The sequence below is a fragment of the Littorina saxatilis genome, linkage group LG5, assembly GCF_037325665.1.
Source record: "Littorina saxatilis isolate snail1 linkage group LG5, US_GU_Lsax_2.0, whole genome shotgun sequence".
Classification (NCBI taxonomy): Eukaryota; Metazoa; Mollusca; class Gastropoda; order Littorinimorpha; family Littorinidae; genus Littorina; species Littorina saxatilis.
In genome coordinates this window covers 57865703-57888202 of record NC_090249.1, presented here as the reverse complement: position 1 = coordinate 57888202, position 22500 = coordinate 57865703, and the positions used below count along the sequence as shown (strand labels likewise).

Here is a 22500-nt window from a genome sequence, read left to right as displayed (position 1 = left end):
CATGTACGTAATATACCCTTAGATAAAGCCAGTCTGTTATTTGTACAGTGTGAATGGTGCCTCGTGTCTGTAATGTGTGTCTGTGAGTGCTGCAGTACGCACTGAATCAGTGTGACTGAAGACAGTGGGGCAGCTTTTCCACCTGTCCTAACAAAGAAAGCTCAGCAGAGAATTGTTTGTTCTGTGTCTGCCCCATTGTATACAGAGGAACCCCCCCCCCCCTTTTTGGACCTCCAAACATCTGAGAAATTCAGGTCTGTAGAAGAACCGGCACGGTTGGTCTAGTGGTAAGGCGTCCGCCCAGTGATCGGGAGGTCGTGGGTTCGAACCCCGGCCGGGTCATACCTAAGACTTTAAAATTGGCAATCTAGTGGCTGCTCCGCCTGGCGTCTGGCATTATGGGGTTAGTGCTAGGACTGGTTGGTCCGGTGTCAGAATAATGTGACTGGGTGAGACATGAAGCCTGTGCTGCGACTTCTGTCTTGTGTGTGGCGCACGTTATATGTCAAAGCAGCACCTTCGTGGTCGGCTGGGCGTTAAGCAAACAAACAAACAAGGTCTGTAGAAGGATGAATCTTAAAATGGGGGTACATTACAGAGATTATGAACAGAAGGTCTGAGAAAACTCAGAGTTCCTCTGTATACGTTGTGATATCAAATAAAGCATACCGGACTGCTGGTGAAAACAACGATTGCCAGTTAATTGTATAAAAAATATAAATGTATTCGTCTGATTAATTAAAAAATAAAATTACTGTAGATGCAATCAGAATATTTGTGTTCAAAATAATGTTATACGAATCTTGTTTCTATTTTGGTTCCGCCAAGCTAGTATTGGGAAGAACACTGATTAGCAGAATGCAAAATGAAATGGCAATTGGCTGCCAGCATAAGAGACAGGGCCGGACCAAATGAGTTGTAAGGGGGGGGTTCCTCCTTTTTTGGGGGGGCAAATCAGCGAAGTGGCGAAGCCACAAGCGCGCGCCTGCAAAGCAGGCGCGCGAACTAGGGGGGTCCGGGGGCATGCTCCCCCGGAAAATTTTTGAAAAACGGTTAAAATCTGTGCAATCTGGTGCATTCTGGGCCTTGTTTTGAGGGTTAAGAGCAGCATTGTTTTGGTGCTAAAACTAGTAAAAAAAAAAACCCCACTCAAAGCAAGGTACATGCTTTTTCCAGGGGTGGGGTTCCGGAACCCCTGGAACCCCCCCCCCCCCCCCCCTGGGTCCGGCCCTGAGAGACACGTCTGAGTCACATACAACTTATAAAAAGGTTACTTGTGTGTTTCTCTCTTGTGTATATCTGTACAATCACATCAGAAGACAAGTTTGATTACTTTGGTCTGTCTAATTATACCTGTTTCAACACCTAAACATTATTGATATCAAAGGTGAAGCTAGTGTCTGTGTTTCTGTCTGTCTGTGCCAGTAATCTAACAGAGATTATGAATAAAACCAGTCACGAGATAGAGAGAGAGAGGGAGAGAAAGAGAGAGAGAGAGAGAGAGAGAGAGAGAGAGAGAGAGACTCGGAGAGAGAGAGAGAGAGACAGAGAGGAAGAGAGAGAGAGAGTAAGAGAGAAAGAGAGAGACAGACAGAGAGAGAAAGAGAGAGAGAGAGAGACAGACAGAGAGAGACAGAGAGAGAGAGACAGAGAGAGACAGAGACAGAGACAGAGACTGCAGAGACAGAGAGAGAAAGAGAGAGAGGAGGATGGTGGGTGATGAATGATCATCATTATCAAAAAAAACAAAAAGAAAGAAAAAAGAAAGAGAATGCGGAAAGAAGAAAGAAAGGAAGAAAAGGAAAAAACAAAGAAACAAACAAACATCCAAACAAAACAACAACAACAACAACAACAACAACAAAATCACAATTCGACCACACAGACACACAAACTATACAGCGTTCAAACCAGCGTAGCTTCTCTTTATTCCCTTGCAAAATGTTCACAACAGTGTCAAAGGCAAAGTCTGTAACGATCAAACCACTCTGTCGCTTCATGCAAAAGGCCCGCACGAAATCTTGGCCCGAATCGAATCATTATTCGCTTGACTGAATCTGGCTTCAGGTGCAGCATGAAAGACCCACGGAACGATCGAACAAACACAAAAGGTTTAGGTGGCGTTTAATCGTCAGCCCTCACTAATCTGATCGCAGGAATCTAAGACGCTGCAGACACGCGAAAGGGTCTGTTGTTTCAGTGCAGGTTAGCAGGCAATATTCACACTGTAGTATTCGATAGAAATGACAACAAGAAATAGGTGACCGTGGGGGACAGCATATTTGTGTGACTGTGACAGGAGACGGAGAATAAATACCAAATGGAATAATATATGTATAAGATAGAGAGAGAGACAGAGACAGAGACAGAGACAGATCTAGAGAGACAGAGAGAGAGAGAGAGAGAGAGGGTGCACCGAGATAGAGAGAAAGAGAGAGGGAGAGGGAGAGAGAGAGAGAGAGAGAGAGAGAGAGAGAGAGAGAGAGAGAGAGAGAGGGTGCACCGAGAGATAGAGAGAAAAAGAGAGGGAGAGAGAGAGAGAGAGAGAGAAGGTGCACCGAGAGAGAGAGAGAGAACTCAGAAGAACTCAGAAATTTTATTGTAAACCACACTGTTGTGTTTGTACAAGGGGGGAGTAGAGTTTCCATTCAATGTATACTCTCTCACAAACAAGTGCATAATACAGTGCTAAGGGTTGGAACATAGCGATCGAAAATCATTTACACACATTCATTTTAGCCTAGCAGTTGCTGTCGATGCCTGAATGCATAAAATGTATACCGGGAGAGTGCCCACAACCTACTTTTGTTTTGTGTTAGTAGTATCTGCATTGACGAGTTTTCTAGTTGACCGATTTCAAAGACATTTCCTAGGTAAGTTTCTCTTATATCAGAGTATACTGGACACTTAAAAAGAAAGTGGTGCTCGTTTTCGTGAGGGTATCTGCAAAGTGGGCAAACATGGGAACCGTTTGCAGAATATCTCGAGAGAGAGAGAGAAAGAGAGAGAGAGAGAGAGAGAGAGAGAGAGAGAGAGAGAGAGAGAGAGAGAGAGAGAGAGAGAGAGAGAGAGAGAGAGAGAGAGAGAGAGAGAGAGAGAGAGAGAGAGAGAGAGAGAGAGAGAGAGAGAGAGAGAGAGAGAGAGAGAATGACAAATCTTTATTTTTCGAGGGTAACAAGAATAGGCATAGATATGCCTTTTTGCATCTGGGCCTCGCCCTAAAGAGGGACTAAACTACTACTACAACTACTACTAAAACTCATCACACGAATAGTTCCCCCGAAATCGGCGTATGCTGCCTAAATGGCGGGGTAAAAACGGTCATACACGTAAAAATCCACTCGTGCTAAAAACATGAGTGAACGTGGGAGTCTAAGCCCATGAACGAAGAAAGAAAGAATCACACGAATACATAGTTATTGGGAGGAAAAAACAAACACACAAGAGAGAGCATTATGTCCAGAAAAAAACTTTCCTTACAGCTGGTCTTTTGCGACAGTATAAAGAACAAAACATTGAACACCACCACAGAGAGCAAAAAGGCAATATAGACGAGCATGATCAGAGAGAGAGAGGGGGAGAGAGGGAGAGAGAGAGAGAGAGAGAGAGAGAGAGAGAGAGAGAGAGAGAGAGAGAGAGAGAGAGAGAGAGAGAGAGAGAGATTTTTTAATCAGAGCTGGAAACAAGAGGAGATAATTCTCAAAGTCGTCAGAGATTTTTAAAACCACGGCCAACGCCTATCTAAAAGGAGAATTCCTTACAGTCGTTTGAACTTAGCCACCTCTACACAAGATTAACCCTGCTTAAATCGCCGAGATAATCACTTGCTTGACAAAACACTTACGTATGTGCACTAATAACCCCAGGTATAACAAGTCGCAGGTAACACAGGTTCTTACTGTAAGTATAAGACAAGTTCCAAAGCCTATAAGTGGGACAAACAGCATGGGTCTTAGCACAATAGAGCCGTCGGGATCTTTAGGGGATAAAGAAGGTTGGCCGAAGGTGGGACGTCATATTGTGTGGGGGGTGCGTCGCATAGAGTGGCAAACAATACACGTTACCCCTGTAAGGCCAGCGGGTAGCTACAACAGTGCATTTTGGATTCCAATCGTGGACAATTTTGGGGCAAGTCCGTTCAAGACTTTGAACGCCCCGCCAAGTGGCTGGCTGGCTGCTGAATAAATACTCCTTTGGTCGTGTACTTACCACTGATTTTTGTTTTGTTTTAAATAGTTGATATGTTAGTTTCGACAAAACGTTGATTATGATCGAATAGCAAACTAAAACACACACACACACACACACACACACACACACACACACACACACACACACACACACACACACACACACACACACCGAAAAAGCACACACTCAGTGCATGAAGAACTGGCCATTTGGTCCGAAGTCGGCTGCAGCCACTTCTATTAAATTTTGCGTTAATTCCCACCTATGTCGATTTCTCGAGCTGCAGAAACCTTAGGTAGTTAGGCTCCAAGTAATCCTACAATGCTCATTCATGTTAGTCAACAACGAACAAATGGGTGATTTACATGATAATGCATTTCTTCGTCCATCTTGCGGCCCTCCCCCACTCAAGTGGTAATATCTAAGAACAAGTCGCGTAAGGCGAAATTACTACATTTAGTCAAGCTGTGGAACTCACTGTATGGTGGGTTAAGAGTGGAGATTTTTCCGATCTCCCAGGTCAACTTATGTGCAGACCTGCTAGTGACTTAACCCCCTTCGTGTGTACACGCAAGCACAAGACCAAGTGCGCACGGAAAAGATCCTGTAATCCATGTCAGAGTTCGGTGGGTAATAGAAACACGAAAATACCCAGCATGCCTCGGCGTATGCTGCCTGAACGGCGGGGTAAAAACGGTCATACACGTAAAAATCCACTCGTGCTGAAAACATGAGTGAACGTGGGAGTCTAAGCCCATGAACGAAGAAGAAGAAGAAGAGATCATTGGTAAGCCTTTAACATATCTCCTCTTGTTTCTTCCAGAGATGGGCATCACAGGGGTGCAGGTGGGCACACGGAACAGCGCCAAGGATCGGGCGCGCCAGGAGGAGGCTCACATCATGCAGAGCCTGAGGGAGGAGGGACTCATCACCAAACCCAAGGCCGAGAACTCCGGGGGCATGTGCTTTGAGATCGTCGACGCGTCGGGGGACGGGCTTCCAAAGCCTCCTCCAAGGCTAGAAAAACTGTCGGAGAAAAGAAGAGGAAAGAAGGCCGCGCTCACGAAGGAAGAAATCCGAGAAAAACTGGAAAGGGCAGAGCTAAGAAGAAAGGTGAGCGATTGACGGACTTCGGAAATATTATAAGGCCTAAAAAAAAAAAAGGTGTGGTTACGGTAACCCGACCTACCCTATTTTTAGGGGCCGACCCTATAACTTTTTATTACATTTGTCAAAAACAAAAAACAAAAACCGAGTGCAGAAAACGCAATGAAAGCGAAAGCGCTCGAGTCGCACACTTATTTCCCTGTCAAGTAGGTTTAATTTGTACACATTAGAAAAAAAAGTTTAAAAAAAAAAAGTGATTGCCTACCTTCCTACCCTATTTTTTTGGCTATGTTACCTTAACCACACCTATTTTTATTTTTTGTGCCTAACTCTGTCGGGTTTGTATGGGTTGGTGACAGAGTGAATACTCTTGCTTTAAGGCAAGCTTTTTAATCGTACATCTTGTCCACGTGTTACAGTGGTACTGTTCTTGCGCATGCGCGTGTCACCGCAGTTTGCAGAATTGTAAGCTTACATTTATGCTCCTCAGCGTCTGTTCATCTGCCTCCATGTTCGTTTTTTTGTATCAGAGTCATGTGCCAACACATTTAAGCTACTAAATATATATTTTTAAATGAACTTAAAACAAAAACAAATTCTCATGCAAGTTCAAGTTCAAGTTCAAGTTTTATTAGTCCATAACCCATGGGGGCATTTTGAACAATAAATACAATCAATACAATCATGACATATGCTAATATAGTAAATTAAAAAAAAAATTAAAAAAAATAAAAACTGTTACAAATTCTATTAATAAAACTTGAACTAATGAACTATTAATAATGAAACTTGCTTCGTAGTAAAGCGATCTGTTCTGTCCTCAATGTAGGTCAAGCTCGACATGGTCAAGGTCAAAGAAACGGTTCGGACATTTTGTCTTTTGTGCTTTCTGAAGCTGTCATAACTTAATAACCTTTGAAGACGTTGCTTGAGATAAACTATCAAGTACTGGAAGCCGAGATCAAGGCCAATAGATTTTTGTTCTGGAAAAGAGGGGCGTATATTCCACGAATCTTCTTCATTACGAGTTCATCCTCAATATTGAACAATATGATATCAGAGTAGCAACACTCGTATAGGTGACGATTACATTCTAAATGGACCGATGCAATTCGTATCGAAATACAGAAAGAGCAAAACATTCAAGAAGAGCAGGTTTCAATTATATCCACACAAAAATGCTTGGTGAATGTAGTATACTTGTCTTCCATTGCAAACGTTCTGTTTAGGGCCATCATAAAAACTCAAAAAATCGCGGAAGACCTTTTGAAACCGGAGCCAGAAAGTATATGATAGTGGTGAAATGGAGTACTAAAGGCGCCTTTTTTTTCATTAACACTAGTCTAAACTAATACGGACAAAGCATGCCTCATTATCTGTGTGAACCGCTGAAATTGTAGTGTTTTTTTTATTTGCTGTGAATTAAAAATAATATCTTAATGAAGTGTTCGGGAAAGATGCTTTATGTGTGTATGATTTGATGGAAATTTCTCGCTTGAGCGTGCTGTTTGAAAAGTGCCTCTGTATAACAATCCAATCACGATCAATGAACAACGTTAATAATAATTACATTATAGGCCCTACATGAAATCAAATACGGAACAACTAAACTGTCATTCCAAAGGCAGCAGGGAGTTTATACATGTTTCTGGCAGTGGCATGATGCACACTTGAGGAATTGGGAAAGGATTAAGGCTAGAGCCAGTTGAGACATATTGGGTGAGAGAAAACAGAACTGAAGGCTGATACTCACACTTCTTCAGAACATAGCAAGGGATTGTTAAAGCCATATGTACTCGATGACTATACACGCTAATTGCTTTACCAACAGCTGGAGACAGACTAAATTAAGTTCCCTGCAAAATACTGTGGTCTAGGACCCCTTAAATGTTGAGATATTTGAATTTTCATTTTGATCTGGATCGTCCTATTTATAGATTTGGCAACACATGTAACGTTGATGCAAGGGATCGGGAGAGAACACCGCGGCTTTGTTGACATCCTCACTTTTTCAGAGGCTAGAACAAGCTGTAATGCATGTATTATGGTCCGCGCATGGTGACGTATCGTCATTATATGGTCTTATGGTGCGTTTGACATCGATTGTGGGCAAACTACACTTTGTAAACACGGGAGTGCGTTCGTATGCCTTTAAAAGTAAGGACATGGTTTTAGAAATAAAGGCAGAGAGGGGGTTAACTATCCTCACATTTAAGCCTCAAATTGATTGGTCGAAGTTGACTTCGAGAAATCTTCTTCACGAAGCTGGCTGCACGTAGCTTCTGCGATGATTGTTTTGCAAAAAAGACTTAGCAAAGTCTTCACGAAGTCGACTTCGAGCTCAATTAAGAACCGCCTTTACGGCCTTATGTTTCTATTTTGGAGTTCAGATAACAAACAAATTCTACATTATATAAATTACTATATACAACTTATATTCTAAATCATATAGGCTATAACCCAGTCCTCCCTTGCCTGTGTTTTTCAGAAGCGAGAGCAGGAACGCCTGGACAAGCTGAAGGTGATGGAGCGAACGGACGCCATCGCGGCACTGGAGAACTTCACGCAATACCAGAAGAGCAAGGAGGAGACAATCGCACAGCGCATGGACCAGGTGGAGAACAACCGCGAGCGACAGCTGCGCGAGCTGAGGGAAAGGCAGGAGCGGCGCAAAAAGCACGCGGAGGAGGTCCGCAAGCGCAAGGCACTGGCCAAGGAAAACGGGATCAGCAACGAAGCCTTCGAGTCCGAAGAGTACCCTCCAACGCCGAGAGACGGCCCGACGACGCCGCACGCAGAACCTCAAACGCCGAGAGAAGGCCTGACGACGACGCGCGCAGAGCCGGAAGTGACGTTGGCACGAAAAGCGGAAAGCAAGCCGCGAGTGAGGAGCCCCCTACAGGTGCAGGAAGTAAGGGAGAGACGCGGGAGCGAGGGAAGTCATCGCAGCAGAGACGGAAGCGCGCGGAGCCGAGAGTGAAGGCGGACATCGCCATGATTCTTGTCGAGTCCATGGGGAAGGAGGAGGACGGGGTGGTGAGGAATCAGAGGTGGGACTTCTTGGCCCACAGAGAGCGTCAGCTACACTGGAGACAGTCTGAAGAAACTGGTGCAGCACAACTTTCTGTGACGCTGTTGTACGGCATAGGGGAGACAACTGGCACACATTTGTTGTGAGGGTCTTTAGCTTACAGCCCAGGAGAGAAAAGTTGAGAACAAACTGCCCATACTTTTTTTCATGGGGTATCGGAGTAAAACACATACACAAGAATAAAAGAAACAATTTCCTGAAGGAAACGTGAATACAGCCCTGTTAAAATAGACTCTCAAAGCTGCAGAGAGACTCTATTTGTGTTTAGTTTCAGCTGATTAACCCATGAGGACTATCTCATGTATACTAGTATAGCGAGACAAAACGCTATCATGCACATTTTTAACTGAAAAGTAAAAGGTTTCGGAGTTTTTCAGCCTAAAAAACAAAACAAAAAACCTGAGTTTGATGCGTTATGACATTGCTTTTGGGTTAATAACTCAAAGATACATACGCGTCGGGTTTAATAACCTGATAACTTTGATCATGACCAGCGTGGGTCTGGGGGGAATAGAGAATGAATCATTGAGTCCTCTGTCTTCACTCAAATATCTGGACATAAGGGAGAATCCGGTCAAAAGCTTTGGCAAGCAATCTCTGTCTGGCATGACATCGCTTAAACGGTTATACACGGATCAACCCAAGCTCTGCTGCAAGTACTTCCATCCCTCTTTAACAGAATGCGTTCCTCCTGTGGATGAACTGTCTTCGTGCAATGACCTGCTGGCCCAAGATTTCTTCAGGGTTTGTCTGTGGACCGTGGCTGTACTGGCAGTGGTTGGTAACGTTGGAGTTCTTATCTACAGGCTGTTTGTCAGAGCACAGACATTAGCACCAACATCTAGGATTCTGGTGACGAACCTGTGTGCCTCGGACCTCCTGATGGGGATCTACATGACGATGATTGGAGTTGCGGACGCACAGTTTCGTGGCGTGTACGTGGTCAAAGAAAACGAATGGAAAGACAGCAGCGTGTACCACTGCAGGCTTCCTGTCTTTCGTGTCCAGCGAGGTTTCAGCCTTCGTGATTTGCCTGATCACACTGGACCGCGTTCTGGTCATCTGCTTTCCCTTTAACAAGAGTGTCCATCTGACCCGCAAAGGGATCATCGTGGCTTGCTGTGGAGTGTGGGTGGTCTGTATTGCTCTGGCTTAAGTGCCTCTGATTACTGGCATGGACTTCTACGGTGAGAACGGCATCTGTATCCCCCTGCCCATAACGCGACAGCAGTTTTCGGGACAGACCTACCCTTTTGGCGTCTTTATCGTTCTGAACTTTATCATCTTCATCTTCATCGGTGTCGGGCAGGTGATCATCTACTGTGCTGTCCGAAGGGCAAGCAGGGCTGCGGGCATACAGCGACGAGAGCAGGACATGACCATCGCCAGACGTCTGTTTCTGATCGTCCTGACCGACTTCTGCTGCTGGTTCACTATCGGTGTAATGGGACTGCTGGCAGCTCATGGCACTCCTATTCCCGGCGAGGTCAACGTGTGGGTCGCCATTTTTGTCCTGCCTCTCAACTCCGCGCTCAATCCTTTTCTGTATACGATGAACGGTTTGCCGGAGAAATGGAGGCAACTGAAAATGGAGAAGACCGCGAAGAAAACCTTGGGTGAGCTGCAGAGTGAGATTCCAAGATGGCAGTCAGCCAACGTTGAAGAGCTGATGAGAATCTGCGCTCCCTCCAATTTGGTGGGGAAAGACAAGATGATGAAGATAATGAACATCAAACGGGCCATCCCACGTGACGAGAGGCAGAGAAGACCTTTCGATTGAAACTGAAGATCAACATGAGTTCGCGGGATTTTCTGACTTTTGCTCAGGGTCCAGACTCATCCCCATTGGCAAAAAAGGTCTCCACGGCGACCTGGCCGCTCGAAAGGAGGAAAAGGAGAACCAGAACACTGCGTACGATGGCCATAACGTCAGTGAGAGTACAACCCTATAAAATGTAACCAAGTGTACACAAAACTTGAATTACCTTTGGAGGCAAAAAACCCCAGTCCAACAGGAGCCGTGTTTGAGATACTTTAATCGCCCTGTAAACATCACAGGTTTGCAAGATACAAGGAGACAACAGCAGTCAGAAAAAAAAGCTCTCTAAAACCCTCAGGCATCCCACAGGAAGCCATTGAACGTTTTAGCAATATTTGGTCAGTGCTTAAAGACATAAGACACCGATTGACTCAAAAAATCGATTTCGCTGGATATTGCATCTGAAACTGTCAGAGTGTGTTGAACCAAGTGTGCAAAGTAGAGACATTTATCGGACTGACTTTATGACACAGACTTTCGAATATGATGACATGCCAAGAATCATATAAGAGCCTATCCCCCGAAATCGGCGTATGGCTGCCTGAATGGCGGGGTAAAAACGGTCATACACGTACAAATCCACTCGTGCTAAAAACATGAGTGAACGTGGGAGTCTAAGCCCATGGAAGAAGAAGAAGAAGAAGAAGAAGAAGAAGAAGAAGAAGAAGAAGAAGAAGAAGAAGAAGAAGAAGAAGAAGAAGAAGAAGAAGAAGAAGAAGAAGAAGAGGAGAAGATGTAAGAGCCTAAACGAGGGTTGGGTAATTGGATCGGGTATGTGACCGATATTGATCAATTACAATCACAGGACCTACTGTGTGGTTTATATTATAAAAGTTTATAACTGTTGTAAGTCCTTGGTTTACGCTTTCGTTAGAATGACGTGTTTCTATTCGAATTATTGTGATATATGGCTCAAAACAGAAATTACATGACATTTTAGTGGGCTAAAATTAGATCAGTTTTTTTTTTAAATTTACATAAAGATATTTGCTGGATCATCCACACGATTTTAACCATAAATGTACACAATGCAGAGCAGAGTTCACACAATCTTAAAAAAACAAACAAGTGACCAAGACATCTTTGCACCGATCTGCAAAACGTACCATTACCCCCATTTTGAAAAAAAGTGCATCAGAAGAAGCTCAATATGGTCGTTCTCTGACTGATATGGACGTTGAGTGATATGCAAACGTTGTTTCAAAGTGTTCACAATCTGCGATGTCCGAAATGAGACATTAGTTTAATTACCCCCAGAAAGTTTTAAAATTATGATAAATTATCTGCATTAGGACGTTCCGAACGTGTCCCGCGAAGAGCAGCATCTGGTTTAATGTTGATAACATTCCAAATTGCTTTTTACTCGCAACACAGGTCCCGCATAGCCAATTAAGTTGAAGGGACGTTTAAACAAACAAGAAATTCCTCCGATAGGAAAAACACCCCCGTCAAAGGGAAATAACCTTCTCAGTTGGTGGCAGTGAGAATGGTTATTTCCCTTTGACCATGAATATGTCCCTCTACAAGTCCTTGTATAATTTTAATCCACCAATAACTCCCTAACCGTGTGTTTGACTGGTCCCAATTTTGGTAAGGACCGTCTCAGGAATGTATAGAACCTGTTCACCAAGTTTGGTGACGATCGGTCCGTTCATTCTTGAGATCTATATGCGAACACAAACACACAAACACACAAACAAACAAACAAACAAACAAACACATCGACCGAATCCTATACACACCCCTATACCGGGGGTGTAAAAACCCCAGGGCTTTTATGCAGCTCAATTTAGTCTGTGAGAGTACGTGTGACGTCATCAACAGACCACCATCCCAGCATTTTCAGTAAACACATTATTTATTGATGGATGTCCTTCCTATAACTTTTATCGAATAGACATAAATCCGAGTTTAATACGGTGAACATTGTCTGTAAAATTGTATCGGCACCCAAAGCATTAGTCCAAATTACTAGTGAATATTTGATATGTTTTCCCCCGCTGATTACAGAATGCGCAAGTGAGTGGTTTTTTTCTGAAGTGATGAGTGAGAACAATTAAACCAATTGTTTCGGGTTTTCCTATCTGCACCAGACCCACTGGGTTAAAACTTGTATTTTTACATTTAGTCAACTGCTGGACACATTTTTGTGAAACTTTACATGTGAATTCTTCCCGGTGATATCCATCCACGCCCCGACCATATTTTTCAATTGATCATTGGAAGTTTGGTCAGCCACCTGTTGACTCCGTCCGGACAATGGTTTTGCATTATTATTTGTTTTGATCTTGGAAGCTTAGAACACCGACTAAGTATGAACGTGTGATGTTGAATTCTGTTTGAAAATGAAATTGCAAGAACAGATTTAAAAATGATTGTATCGTATTGATTATTTCTTGAATCTAATGATACATATGCTGTGTTTGAGTTGAAGCTGAGCTCAAAAATTAATCTTTTTTTGGTTTAAATTAAAGAAAAAATCATGCAAATGAGGTACAAGACCACCGACGTACACTGGTGTTTTGCACGAGTGGGCTTTTACCTGCAGGGCCCCCCCCCCTCGCCATTTAGGCACTCATACTTCGTTTTCCGACGAGGTGTGTGTGTGTGTGTGTGTGCGCGTGTGTGTGTGTGTGTGTGTGTGTGTGTGTGTGTGTGAATCAGTGTGTTTGTGTGTGTGTGTGTGTGTGTGTGAATCAGTGTGTTTGTGTGTGTGTGTGTGTGTGTGAATCAGTGTGTTTGTGTGTGTGTGTGTGAGTGACGGATGGCTGATTTGAAATCTCTTTTACCAAGTCAAGCGAGAGAATGAGTGTGTGTGTGTGTGTTAGTGTGTGTACGTGAATGTTTGTATGTTTCCCATGCGTCTCAAGAACAAATTGTATGAAAACGCCTAGCATCAAGTTTTAATCCTTGTAAAATTTAGTTCAGTTCAGTTCAGTTCACTAAATCCTCGAGTTCCTCGCGGCAAGAATTGCCAAAGAAACACTACTTCCTCGCCACAGTCGCCAATTCTAGCGTATAAGAAACGGAGGACAGTCTCAACAAGAGGTGTACAACGCATCGAAAGGAGAAAGGGCCAGCGACTGCATGTGTTCCTTTGCCTGCTTCTGTGAAACAGGGAAAGGCTCCACTTGAAAAGGTCCAGCGACGAGCAGCTAGGTATGTGCACGTTCAACAAGTACACCGTGCAGACAGGAACCCTAGCTCCGTTAACACTATGCTCAACTGGGACAGCCTGGAGACCCGCCGTCAAAACATGCGACTAGTGATGTTGTACAAAATCAAAAACTCACTTGTAGCCATCGCCGCAGCGGCGTACACCTCTCCCTCTGACCCTCGAACAGGGGGAGCTGGCCGGCTGCACCAGGAGTACGCCCTTCACCCATCCCTTTCAAACACATTTTTCCCCCGCACCATCTCCGAATGGAATAAGTTACCAACATTAACATCATCGGCTCCCTCCCTGGAGTCGTTTGACTCCCGTCTTGGCAGCAGTCTCCTGCAGCTGGGCATGAGAGCCCATTGAACGCACTCTCCCCTGTACATAGTTTTAACATCCCCACCTTTCTAATCTCCCTGTTTGCCGGAGCTAGCCACTCTTGGTAACAGTGACTCCACCGCAGGGATCTGAGACGTTCGCAAGAACCCAGTCCTCTACGGAAGAAGAAGAAGTGATTTAGGTCAGCACGCCCCTCATGTTTTTTTCGTGGGATTACGTTGCCGTATTACAGCAGACTAAGCCCAACGAAGCTGGTTATACGATAAATAACAACTCGGTTTCATACACACTCACACACACACACACACACACACACACACACACACACACACACACACACACACACACACATAAAACACAATGGAAGAAGAAATATCAAACATAAATGCAGATTCAGCTGAACTATGTAATCATTTTTTTAATCGATGGCAGAACCAGTATATCAGCAGTTCACATCCTTAAGACATGTTTCAACCCTGGTTTAGGACTATGTACATTGTGCATTTATCCCTTCATAAAGATATAGTAAGTTGTATTACTGTTCAAATCAGAAACATCTGAAAAGGAGGGGAACATCATATAAGTTTGTAAGAATTTGTTTGTTTGTTTGTTTGCTTAACGCCCAGCCGACCACGAAGGGCCATATCAGGGCGGTGCTGCTTTGACATATAACGTGCGCCACACACAAGACAGAAGTCGCAGCACAGGCTTCATGTCTCACCCAGTCACATTATTCTGACACCGGACCAACCAGTCCTAGCACTAACCCCATAATGCCAGACGCCAGGCGGAGCAGCCACTAGATTGCCAATTTTAAAGTCTTAGGTATGACCCGGCCGGGGTTCGAACCCACGACCTTCCGATCACGGGGCGGACGCCTTACCACTAGGCCAACCGTGTCGGTCTGTTTGTAAGAATGTGACACACATTTGAAAATTAACATGACGACAGCATAGAAACGTTTCAAGATGCGTGTATTGCTTCTTTTTCTGTGAAATCAAAGGAAAAGATAGACAAACATGCAAACGAAGGAAGGAAAGAAAAGTTGAAAGAGAGGAAGACAAAACATCCTTCATTTCCAAGCAACTTCAGAAACTGGGCAACTGTTGGAAACAAATTCAACAGTTCTTAAAAACACACCCAAAAAACAAACAACAACAAACAAAAAAACCTGTTTGAACATATAAATTCACTGCATTAATTGTTCAAAGGTTAAGTATATATTCAAGCATAAAGACAAAATATTCCATCTCAGTCAATAAAAGACAGAACATAATTTTTGTTCAAAGTAGGTCGGAACAGCAAACAAGAGAAAGTAGTGAAAGTAGTAGTAGTACAGATACTCTTGTAAACAATCAAAAACACACACAATAATTGCAAACCATACACACAGCAATAAGTAAAGCAGTGAAGAAAAATAGAAACAAATCACATAAATAAAAACATCATTTAAAAATTGACTTAAAAACATAAGATCTTCGCTTCAGAATAAAAGTTTAACAAAAGATAAATATATAAAAATCTTTGTGATATACCACAACCTTCAAAAGAATATGCACAGCAGAAACAAACCAAGATTTTGCACAGAAATACATATTAGAAAACGCAACGCTCATTCAACAACTCTGTTCCGTGAAATGGATAATTTTTAATGTTATTCTCTTGGCCTGGAGGGTCTGAGAATTCAGTACAGAAACCAGCATCTACACAAACAATCATATACCCTATGCTCTGGAGTGATTGCTGAAAACAAAACTGGAATGGTATATAGTGTCCAGAGTTTTGGGCTACTGTAAATTAATGGAATGATAAACATGTTATCACATCTTGTGACCATCATCCTTAGAATTAAATAAAAGGTCAAGACCTTTTTAAGTAATCGAAAGTTAGCAAAACTTGATGACATGTAATCCACATGAGAGTTTAATTTTCAGAAAAATGTTACTGCTTTTTAAAATTAACAATCTTGAAAGCAACCACAGTACTTATCTTCCCAACTACTTTTAAATACTTTTTGTCTAAATTTGCAATTTATGTGCTGTGTTCCCAGCAATGTTTTGTTTCTGTAATAGTGTTGAAATATTTACTGATTAAATTTGTTTTAATTCCCCATTAACATTTTCAAAAGCTTAAGACATCTACAGGTCCCTATAAGAACACAGGGCGTGGCAAGGACTGTACCGGGATAATTCGTTCTTTCTTTACTTTATTTATTTGGTGTTTAACGTCGTTTTCAACCGTTCAAGGTTATATCACGACGGGGAAAGGGGGGAGATGGGATAGAGCCACTTGTTAATTGTTTCTTGTTCACAAAAGCACTAATCAAAAAATTGCTCCAGGGGCTTGCAACGTAGTACAATATATGACCTTACTGGGAGAATGCAAGTTTCCAGTACAAAGGACTTAACATTTCTTACATACTGCTTGACTAAAATCTTTACAAACATTGACTATATTCTATACAAGAAACACTTAACAAGGGTAAAAGGAGAAACAGAATCCGTTAGTCGCCTCTTACGACATGCTGGGGAGCATCGGGTAAATTCTTCCCCCTAACCCGCGGGGGGTGTGATGTAGAGGTTACATGCCGAGTCTCAGTGATTATCAAAAATAATGGTCGAAGTTAGCGGATCATGAAAAATGCGAGCTTTAGCGAGCTTTTTCATGACCGCGAACTGAGACCATTATTTTTTATAATCACTGAGACGAGGTGTGTAACCTCTTTATTCCTCCTTTCTTCAGTTATTCAAAGAAAAGAGGAGTTTTTTTGTGAAAGTTTGATCGAATCCTATTCTCTCAACCAGTCAACCTGCGCAGGCGATCGATTAATGCGCGGTTGTATAGTTCCGTGCAAATCATTCCATTCTGTTAACACTTCTTGTCAGTTTTCCTATTTTGGGCTAAAATCAAGTACACAGATATGCTGTTATTCTGCTGTGGCGGCAAAGGCAGATATTGTGTGTTCTGTATATGTTTTGGTATCGCTTAGGATAATGTTTTTTCGTCAAATGGGACTAGCAGACGAACTTTTGCACCCGTGTTCCAACGTTAAAAACTGTATGAAGTTCAGTTTTCTGGGGAAAATAGTGTATGAAACCCCTTTATGTTGTTTAAATTGATGAGATGTGTGCATTTGGTTGCGTGTGATCTGTTTATTAAATGAAATATTGTTGAAAACTGACCGTCGGATTGCAGTCTGTTGTCGAAGGAACTGAGTGAAAAGAAGGGGAACTACTCTTGTCGCTAGACAAAGTATGAGTTACTTGCCTTGGGAAATTGCTTGTGATGAACGGCTTGAGCACGGCAGATGAGATTCAGAAAACAACCGAACTCATGGATTTTATATGGAGATTCATGTGTTCAGGCCTGTAGTTGTTAATTTAAATGCGGTATGTTTGTATTGTTTGCTCCAGAGATGTATACTTCGTACATTAGAGCGTTCGGAACTTTTCAGTCGCAAAAAGTAGTACCGAAACAGAACAACCTCTCAACCCATTGCACTATCGAGGATTCAGGCTGTTGCTGGGTCGTTATTTGTTTGGTTGCTGGGTCATTATCGAAAAATAACTACCCCTACAAGTTTACAGAGGTAAAGAAGCAGAGGGGGGAATAAAATTCGTTACGACACAAGAAACTTATGAAAAAGGTGGTTCACTGCCTTCCTCGATAATGTTTTCCTTAAGTAGAATTATTGACAAGTACATGATGCATAGAATCTTGAAACCAAACGCTGAATATCGTGCAGCAAACTTTTTTCTGCAACACAAACATGCGCTTAAGTATTTTTGATTATATGTCAACAAAAATAAACCAAGAAAACACAGCCAGTAGTGACAAGTACACCAGATCATGTACTAATATACACACATACTGACACCTAATTGCACATATTCACGTACAAAGGCATGCACATGTGCCTGCACTCTCTCTCTCTCTCTCTCTCTCTCTCTCTCTCTCTCTCTCTCTCTCTCTCTCTCTCTCTCTCTCTCTGTTTGCAAGGACAGATTGTAAGACTAGGCAATGCCTAAAATCTCCATCCTTCTGTAATAAAGTTTAATCAATCAATCAATCAATCTATCTCTCTCTCTCTCTCTCTCTCTCTCTCTCTCTCTCTCTCTCTCTCTCTCTCTCTCTCTTTAAATATTTGAAATTTGAATGTAAAATTCAATCTTATACAAGAATAAAACAACTGTGCAGCTGTTAAAGGTCATCTCATACATGCATATCTATAGACACCAAGCTACATTTCATGAATCTATTAAATAATTACTAAAAATCTAAAAGCTAATTACCCAAAACAATTGATACAGAACTATACTGATACTCCTGCAAGGTGGAATAAAATTATCAAAAAAATTAATCTCTTTGATATAGGCACCAGGTGCACATTTGTTTGAGACAGTTACTAGTACATTTGTGTATATATATAAAATTCCAGGGTGAATAAAACCCAGCACCTAGCCAGAGAGACATAAGAAGTATATACCCTGATTTTATTATTATCTTCATGATTATATAAAAATTGATTTAATCACAGATTGTTCACCATTTTAACAAGATTTTCAAACTTTTCCAAACTACAACCTTGTACTACATCCTTTCTGGTTTTTTTTACTCACACTAGGGCTTAATTGAATTCTCTGACAAGGACATCAGATCTTGTTGAGCAACCGAGTCCTAACTACACAAAAACAGCATTTCCATGACATAACATACTCAAAATTATCTCAAAGTGCTGTCAAAATTATGCTGTGTTTATGTGTGGGTGTCTATAACATGATCCTGACTTGATTCTCCCGAACAGAAAAAAACCAAATCTTGACCAGCCAATGTCACTGTCATCAAACTGTAAATCAAATGCTATACTTTGAGTGTTTACTGGGAGAAACACACACAAATAAACCAAGAAAGGGTAGCAACCCTGCATGAATGTTTGTAACTTTGATCACAGCAGAATATGCACACAAAAAGTTTTTTGAAGTTTTGTTTGGTTGACACAACAAAAATGCAATTTTTAATAAAAGGTTATTTTACTTAGTGCTCTGAATCTTTATCAAATTAAAGCCCAGATACACATTTCTGTATTTATAATTTTGACCAAAATAACATTCGACATTGAGACAGTCGAGGTGTTCAAAGACTGTTGAGATTAGTGACAAAAAAATAATGTCATATTTTGGTCAAAAATTAAAATAAAATGTATGTATCAATTGCTTTTACTTGAAATCATTTTTACTTTTATGACTGAATGGACACAAACATGCACTCTATTGTAGTCTCGGTGAGCCACCTAAACATCAGTGTTACTTTTAGTCATCCTCTGACATCACATGGCTCTAAGAAGGGAAATCCAATGTGCAATTGATACACACTGCTATGTACAAGCATTAGGCAAGAAACACAAACCAATATACAGAACAATCACCATGAATGCCACATTTTATCCATTCACAGCATGTGCTGACATTTATCAATGTACCAACGGCTAGAGCTTTAAGTATTGATTAAAAAACAAAACTGTTGGTTGAATGATGGCAAGAAATATTGAAGAATACCTGTGATAAAAAAAAAGAGACAGCATTATACTGAAACCTCTCGTCCTTGTATAAACAGGTAACAACTGAGAAACCCATTCTTTTTGGAGATTTAAGATCTCGCTTCTTTATCATGCTACCTTGATTGATATGATATTTTTATCTTGAGTGTGATATGAGACTTATATCTTGAGTGAATATTTGAGACCCTCAAATTTCATTGAACAAATTTGCAATCTTAAATAAAACCCCATTATTCAACCTGTGACAAATATTTCTCATCCAAAATAAATAGGTATTCAACACTTCTATCAAAAGTAAGAACACTTACACTATCTGATTGGATTGTACCAAAGGCAAAAACATTCATAAAAGTATTCATCTCAGTACAGAAAACACATACACACGGATATAAAACAGATGGTTGATATGCGCTGGAATGCAGAAATGCTGCAGGTGTAAACCTATTTCACAATCACAAAATAACACACTGCTGTTTTGCACCAAATCATAGGTATCAAGAGCAACAAGAAATAGTAAGATTCAACATCCATATTCTTTAACATCAATGTTGGAATCAATGCTAAATGTTAGCATACAAAAAGTTGATGACCTTGATTTTTGTGATGGACAATATCTCTCATGACGTACGTGCACATGAGTAAGACTTCAGCTAACCAACAGTCTCAGTATCGAATGCGTTTCGAAGGAGGGGAGACAATCAGGCATTCCATGAAAGCTTTTCTGAAAACGCCAACCTATCTTCAAGACTGGGCACACAGTGTTTGTGTTTACTGTAGCAGAGTCCGGAATAGCTTCTTCCATTTCAGACTAGTTGCTGTTTGCAACAATTACAGTTTGTCACAAAATCCCCCGTGACAGTCTTGTTGCAAAATCTGCTGTCATGTTTCTCTGCAAAATCTGCTGTCACAGTTATATTGTAAAAAAACTGCTGTCACAGGTTTGTTGCAAAATCCGCTGTCAGAGTTTTGGTGTAAATCCACTGTCACAGTTTCTCTACAAAATCCACTGTCACAATTTCTCTGCAATAATCCACTGTCACTGTTTCTCTGCAAAATCCACTGTCACTGTTTCTCTGCAAAATCCACTGTCACTGTTTCTCTGCAAAATCCACTGTCACTGTTTCTCTGCAAAATCCACTGTCACTGTTTCTCTGCAAAATCCACTGTCACTGTTTCTCTGCAAAATCCACTGTCACTGTTTCTCTGCAAAATCCACTGTCACTGTTCCTTTGCAAAATCCGTTGTCACAGTTTTGTTGCACAATGTGCTGTAACAGTATCTCTGCAAAATCCAGTGTCACTTGCCATTTCCACAATCGATGGCATGCTTCAAACTTTCACCTGCAACCATCCACCTGTACTTTCTATTGACACACAGGCTATAGCAATTGCTCTCTCATGTATACATGTACATGCAGTAAGTATATTAAGACATCAATGATCATAGGCCCAAACATTGTCCACTGGTAAAAACACGGTGACATCCATTTGGCCCCCACACACAGATACAGCAAACCAATGATATGTAAGTTGAGACTTCTGCAATTCACAAAATCAACACACACAAAAACACTGAGCTGTTTAGCTCGGAGTCATAAAAACACACCCTGTATCTCAGGTGCCTTGGCTGTCAGGCAGCTGCATTTCATCTTCAGACTCTTAATTGTGTTCATATGACGATGCACACTGCATACGAGTTGACTGAAGTCCCACTATGAAAGGAAAGCAGCAGGTGTATCTAGTTGTGGGCACTGCTATAATAAGCCACACTTGGACGTCATGAGAGATTTCTTGCCGTGTGTTCTCCGCTTGCTGGGCTGCAGGCTGATCACACCGTCGTTCTTGTGCTTCGACTTGTCCTTGGAGTTGCTCTTCACGTCAACCTGCGTGAATCCTGAAACATATGACAAAAGGAGTTAGTTAGTTATTATTATTTCAGCTGATATTTCAGCTGACTGGTGCAAGTATGACACAAGGAAAACATCCTTTAGATTCAGGGCTGGACCTAGTGTGTGAGAGGGAGAGACTTCCAAAATGAGGCAGCGGTACAAGGGCTGGCCCTGGCCCTGCCCCCCACCCCCCCTTCAAGATGCTGTTCAAATGTAGTTTTTGAAAGGGGGTATTTTGGGTTCTGCTTGACCAAAATAATACATCTGCCCTTCATATTCTCATATCCCAAGAGGGCATTGAGACTGTCAGGGGCAATAACTTCGTACATACTTTCATCAAACCTTTATTCCCTTCTTGTTGGGAACAAATGGAATGGATTACCTCCCTTACATACACACCCACCGTCCTTTCTTTCCCGTTTCTTCACCCACTCAAAAGGTATGGTTTTGTCACACACACACAGACACAGACACGTACACTCACACACGGCACACACACACACACACACACACACAAAAGAGGTTCATGTACATACCCTGGCCGATAATTTTCTGAGGACTTGGGGGTAACTCCTCCACAACTTTGTTGAGCTGGTCCAAATACTTCTCAGCCAGGTAACGGAACACTGAAAGACAGTCATGATACACCTGAATACACACAGGTAATAATGACTTCCACACATGTTACAGCTACATTTTCAGCCTTGTAACAACCAGACAAAAGAAAAACAGAAAAATTATGGAGAAAAGTCGGTCCTTGCTCTTCTGTTGAAACCCCATTTTCTGACAAGATGAAGAGAGAATGTTTGATACCTTTTATTTATATACTATCCTGTGTTCTTCTCCGAGAGCAGTTACTTCCCTTCTAGTGTTAACCTCAAAATACAAATAGTGATTCTACGAGAATAACATTTCAAGGAATAAGGAACACTGTTTCTTCAGAGTAACTAAGCACACGGTTAAAATTTGGATAAACAAAACAACGCTAGCTAATCACCTTCATCAACATTCAGGTTCTCTTTCACAGACGTCCGGTAGAAGCGCAACCTCAATTTCTTGGCTAAGTTTTCTGCCTCCTCTCTGGAAAATAAAATGCACTTGAGTGAGATAGGTGAACAGAAGAATAATTTGAGCACAACCATGTCCTTACCTCAAAACAGAAGACCAGGGGCAGGAGAAGGATAGAGAGAGAGAGGGAGAAAAAAACGAACGGCAGATAAAATCCAGAAAGCAAATAGAGTGAAAGAACAAGGTCAGGGGGAGGTAAGAAGCATGAGAAGAGAGATGAGGAGAAATAATAAGGGGACTGTAAGGAAATGAACAGAGAGAAACAGAGAGAGGCAGAGAG

At 41.9% G+C, this 22500-nt stretch overlaps 2 protein-coding genes across 2 annotated transcripts in view; one reads left to right on the top strand and one right to left on the bottom strand.

Moving 5' to 3' along the window:
• The window catches only part of LOC138967535 (calponin homology domain-containing protein DDB_G0272472-like), a 12288-nt gene extending 1346 nt beyond the window's left edge, over positions 1–10942 (top strand). The window contains exons 2-3 of the mRNA XM_070340106.1: positions 5015–5304; positions 7787–10942. Coding sequence (XP_070196207.1) covers positions 5015–5304; positions 7787–8278 — 782 coding nt within the window. The 3' untranslated portion in view covers positions 8279–10942. The remainder of the gene's footprint in view (positions 1–5014; positions 5305–7786) is intronic.
• Positions 10943–14099: 3157 nt separating this feature from the next.
• The window catches only part of LOC138967528 (ras-related protein Rab-23-like), a gene marked incomplete in the record, with an annotated part of 60641 nt that continues 52240 nt past the window's right edge, over positions 14100–22500 (bottom strand). Inside the window, 3 exon segments of the mRNA XM_070340100.1 lie at positions 14100–21157; positions 21689–21778; positions 22150–22232. Of these exon segments, the coding sequence (XP_070196201.1) occupies positions 21018–21157; positions 21689–21778; positions 22150–22232 (313 nt within the window).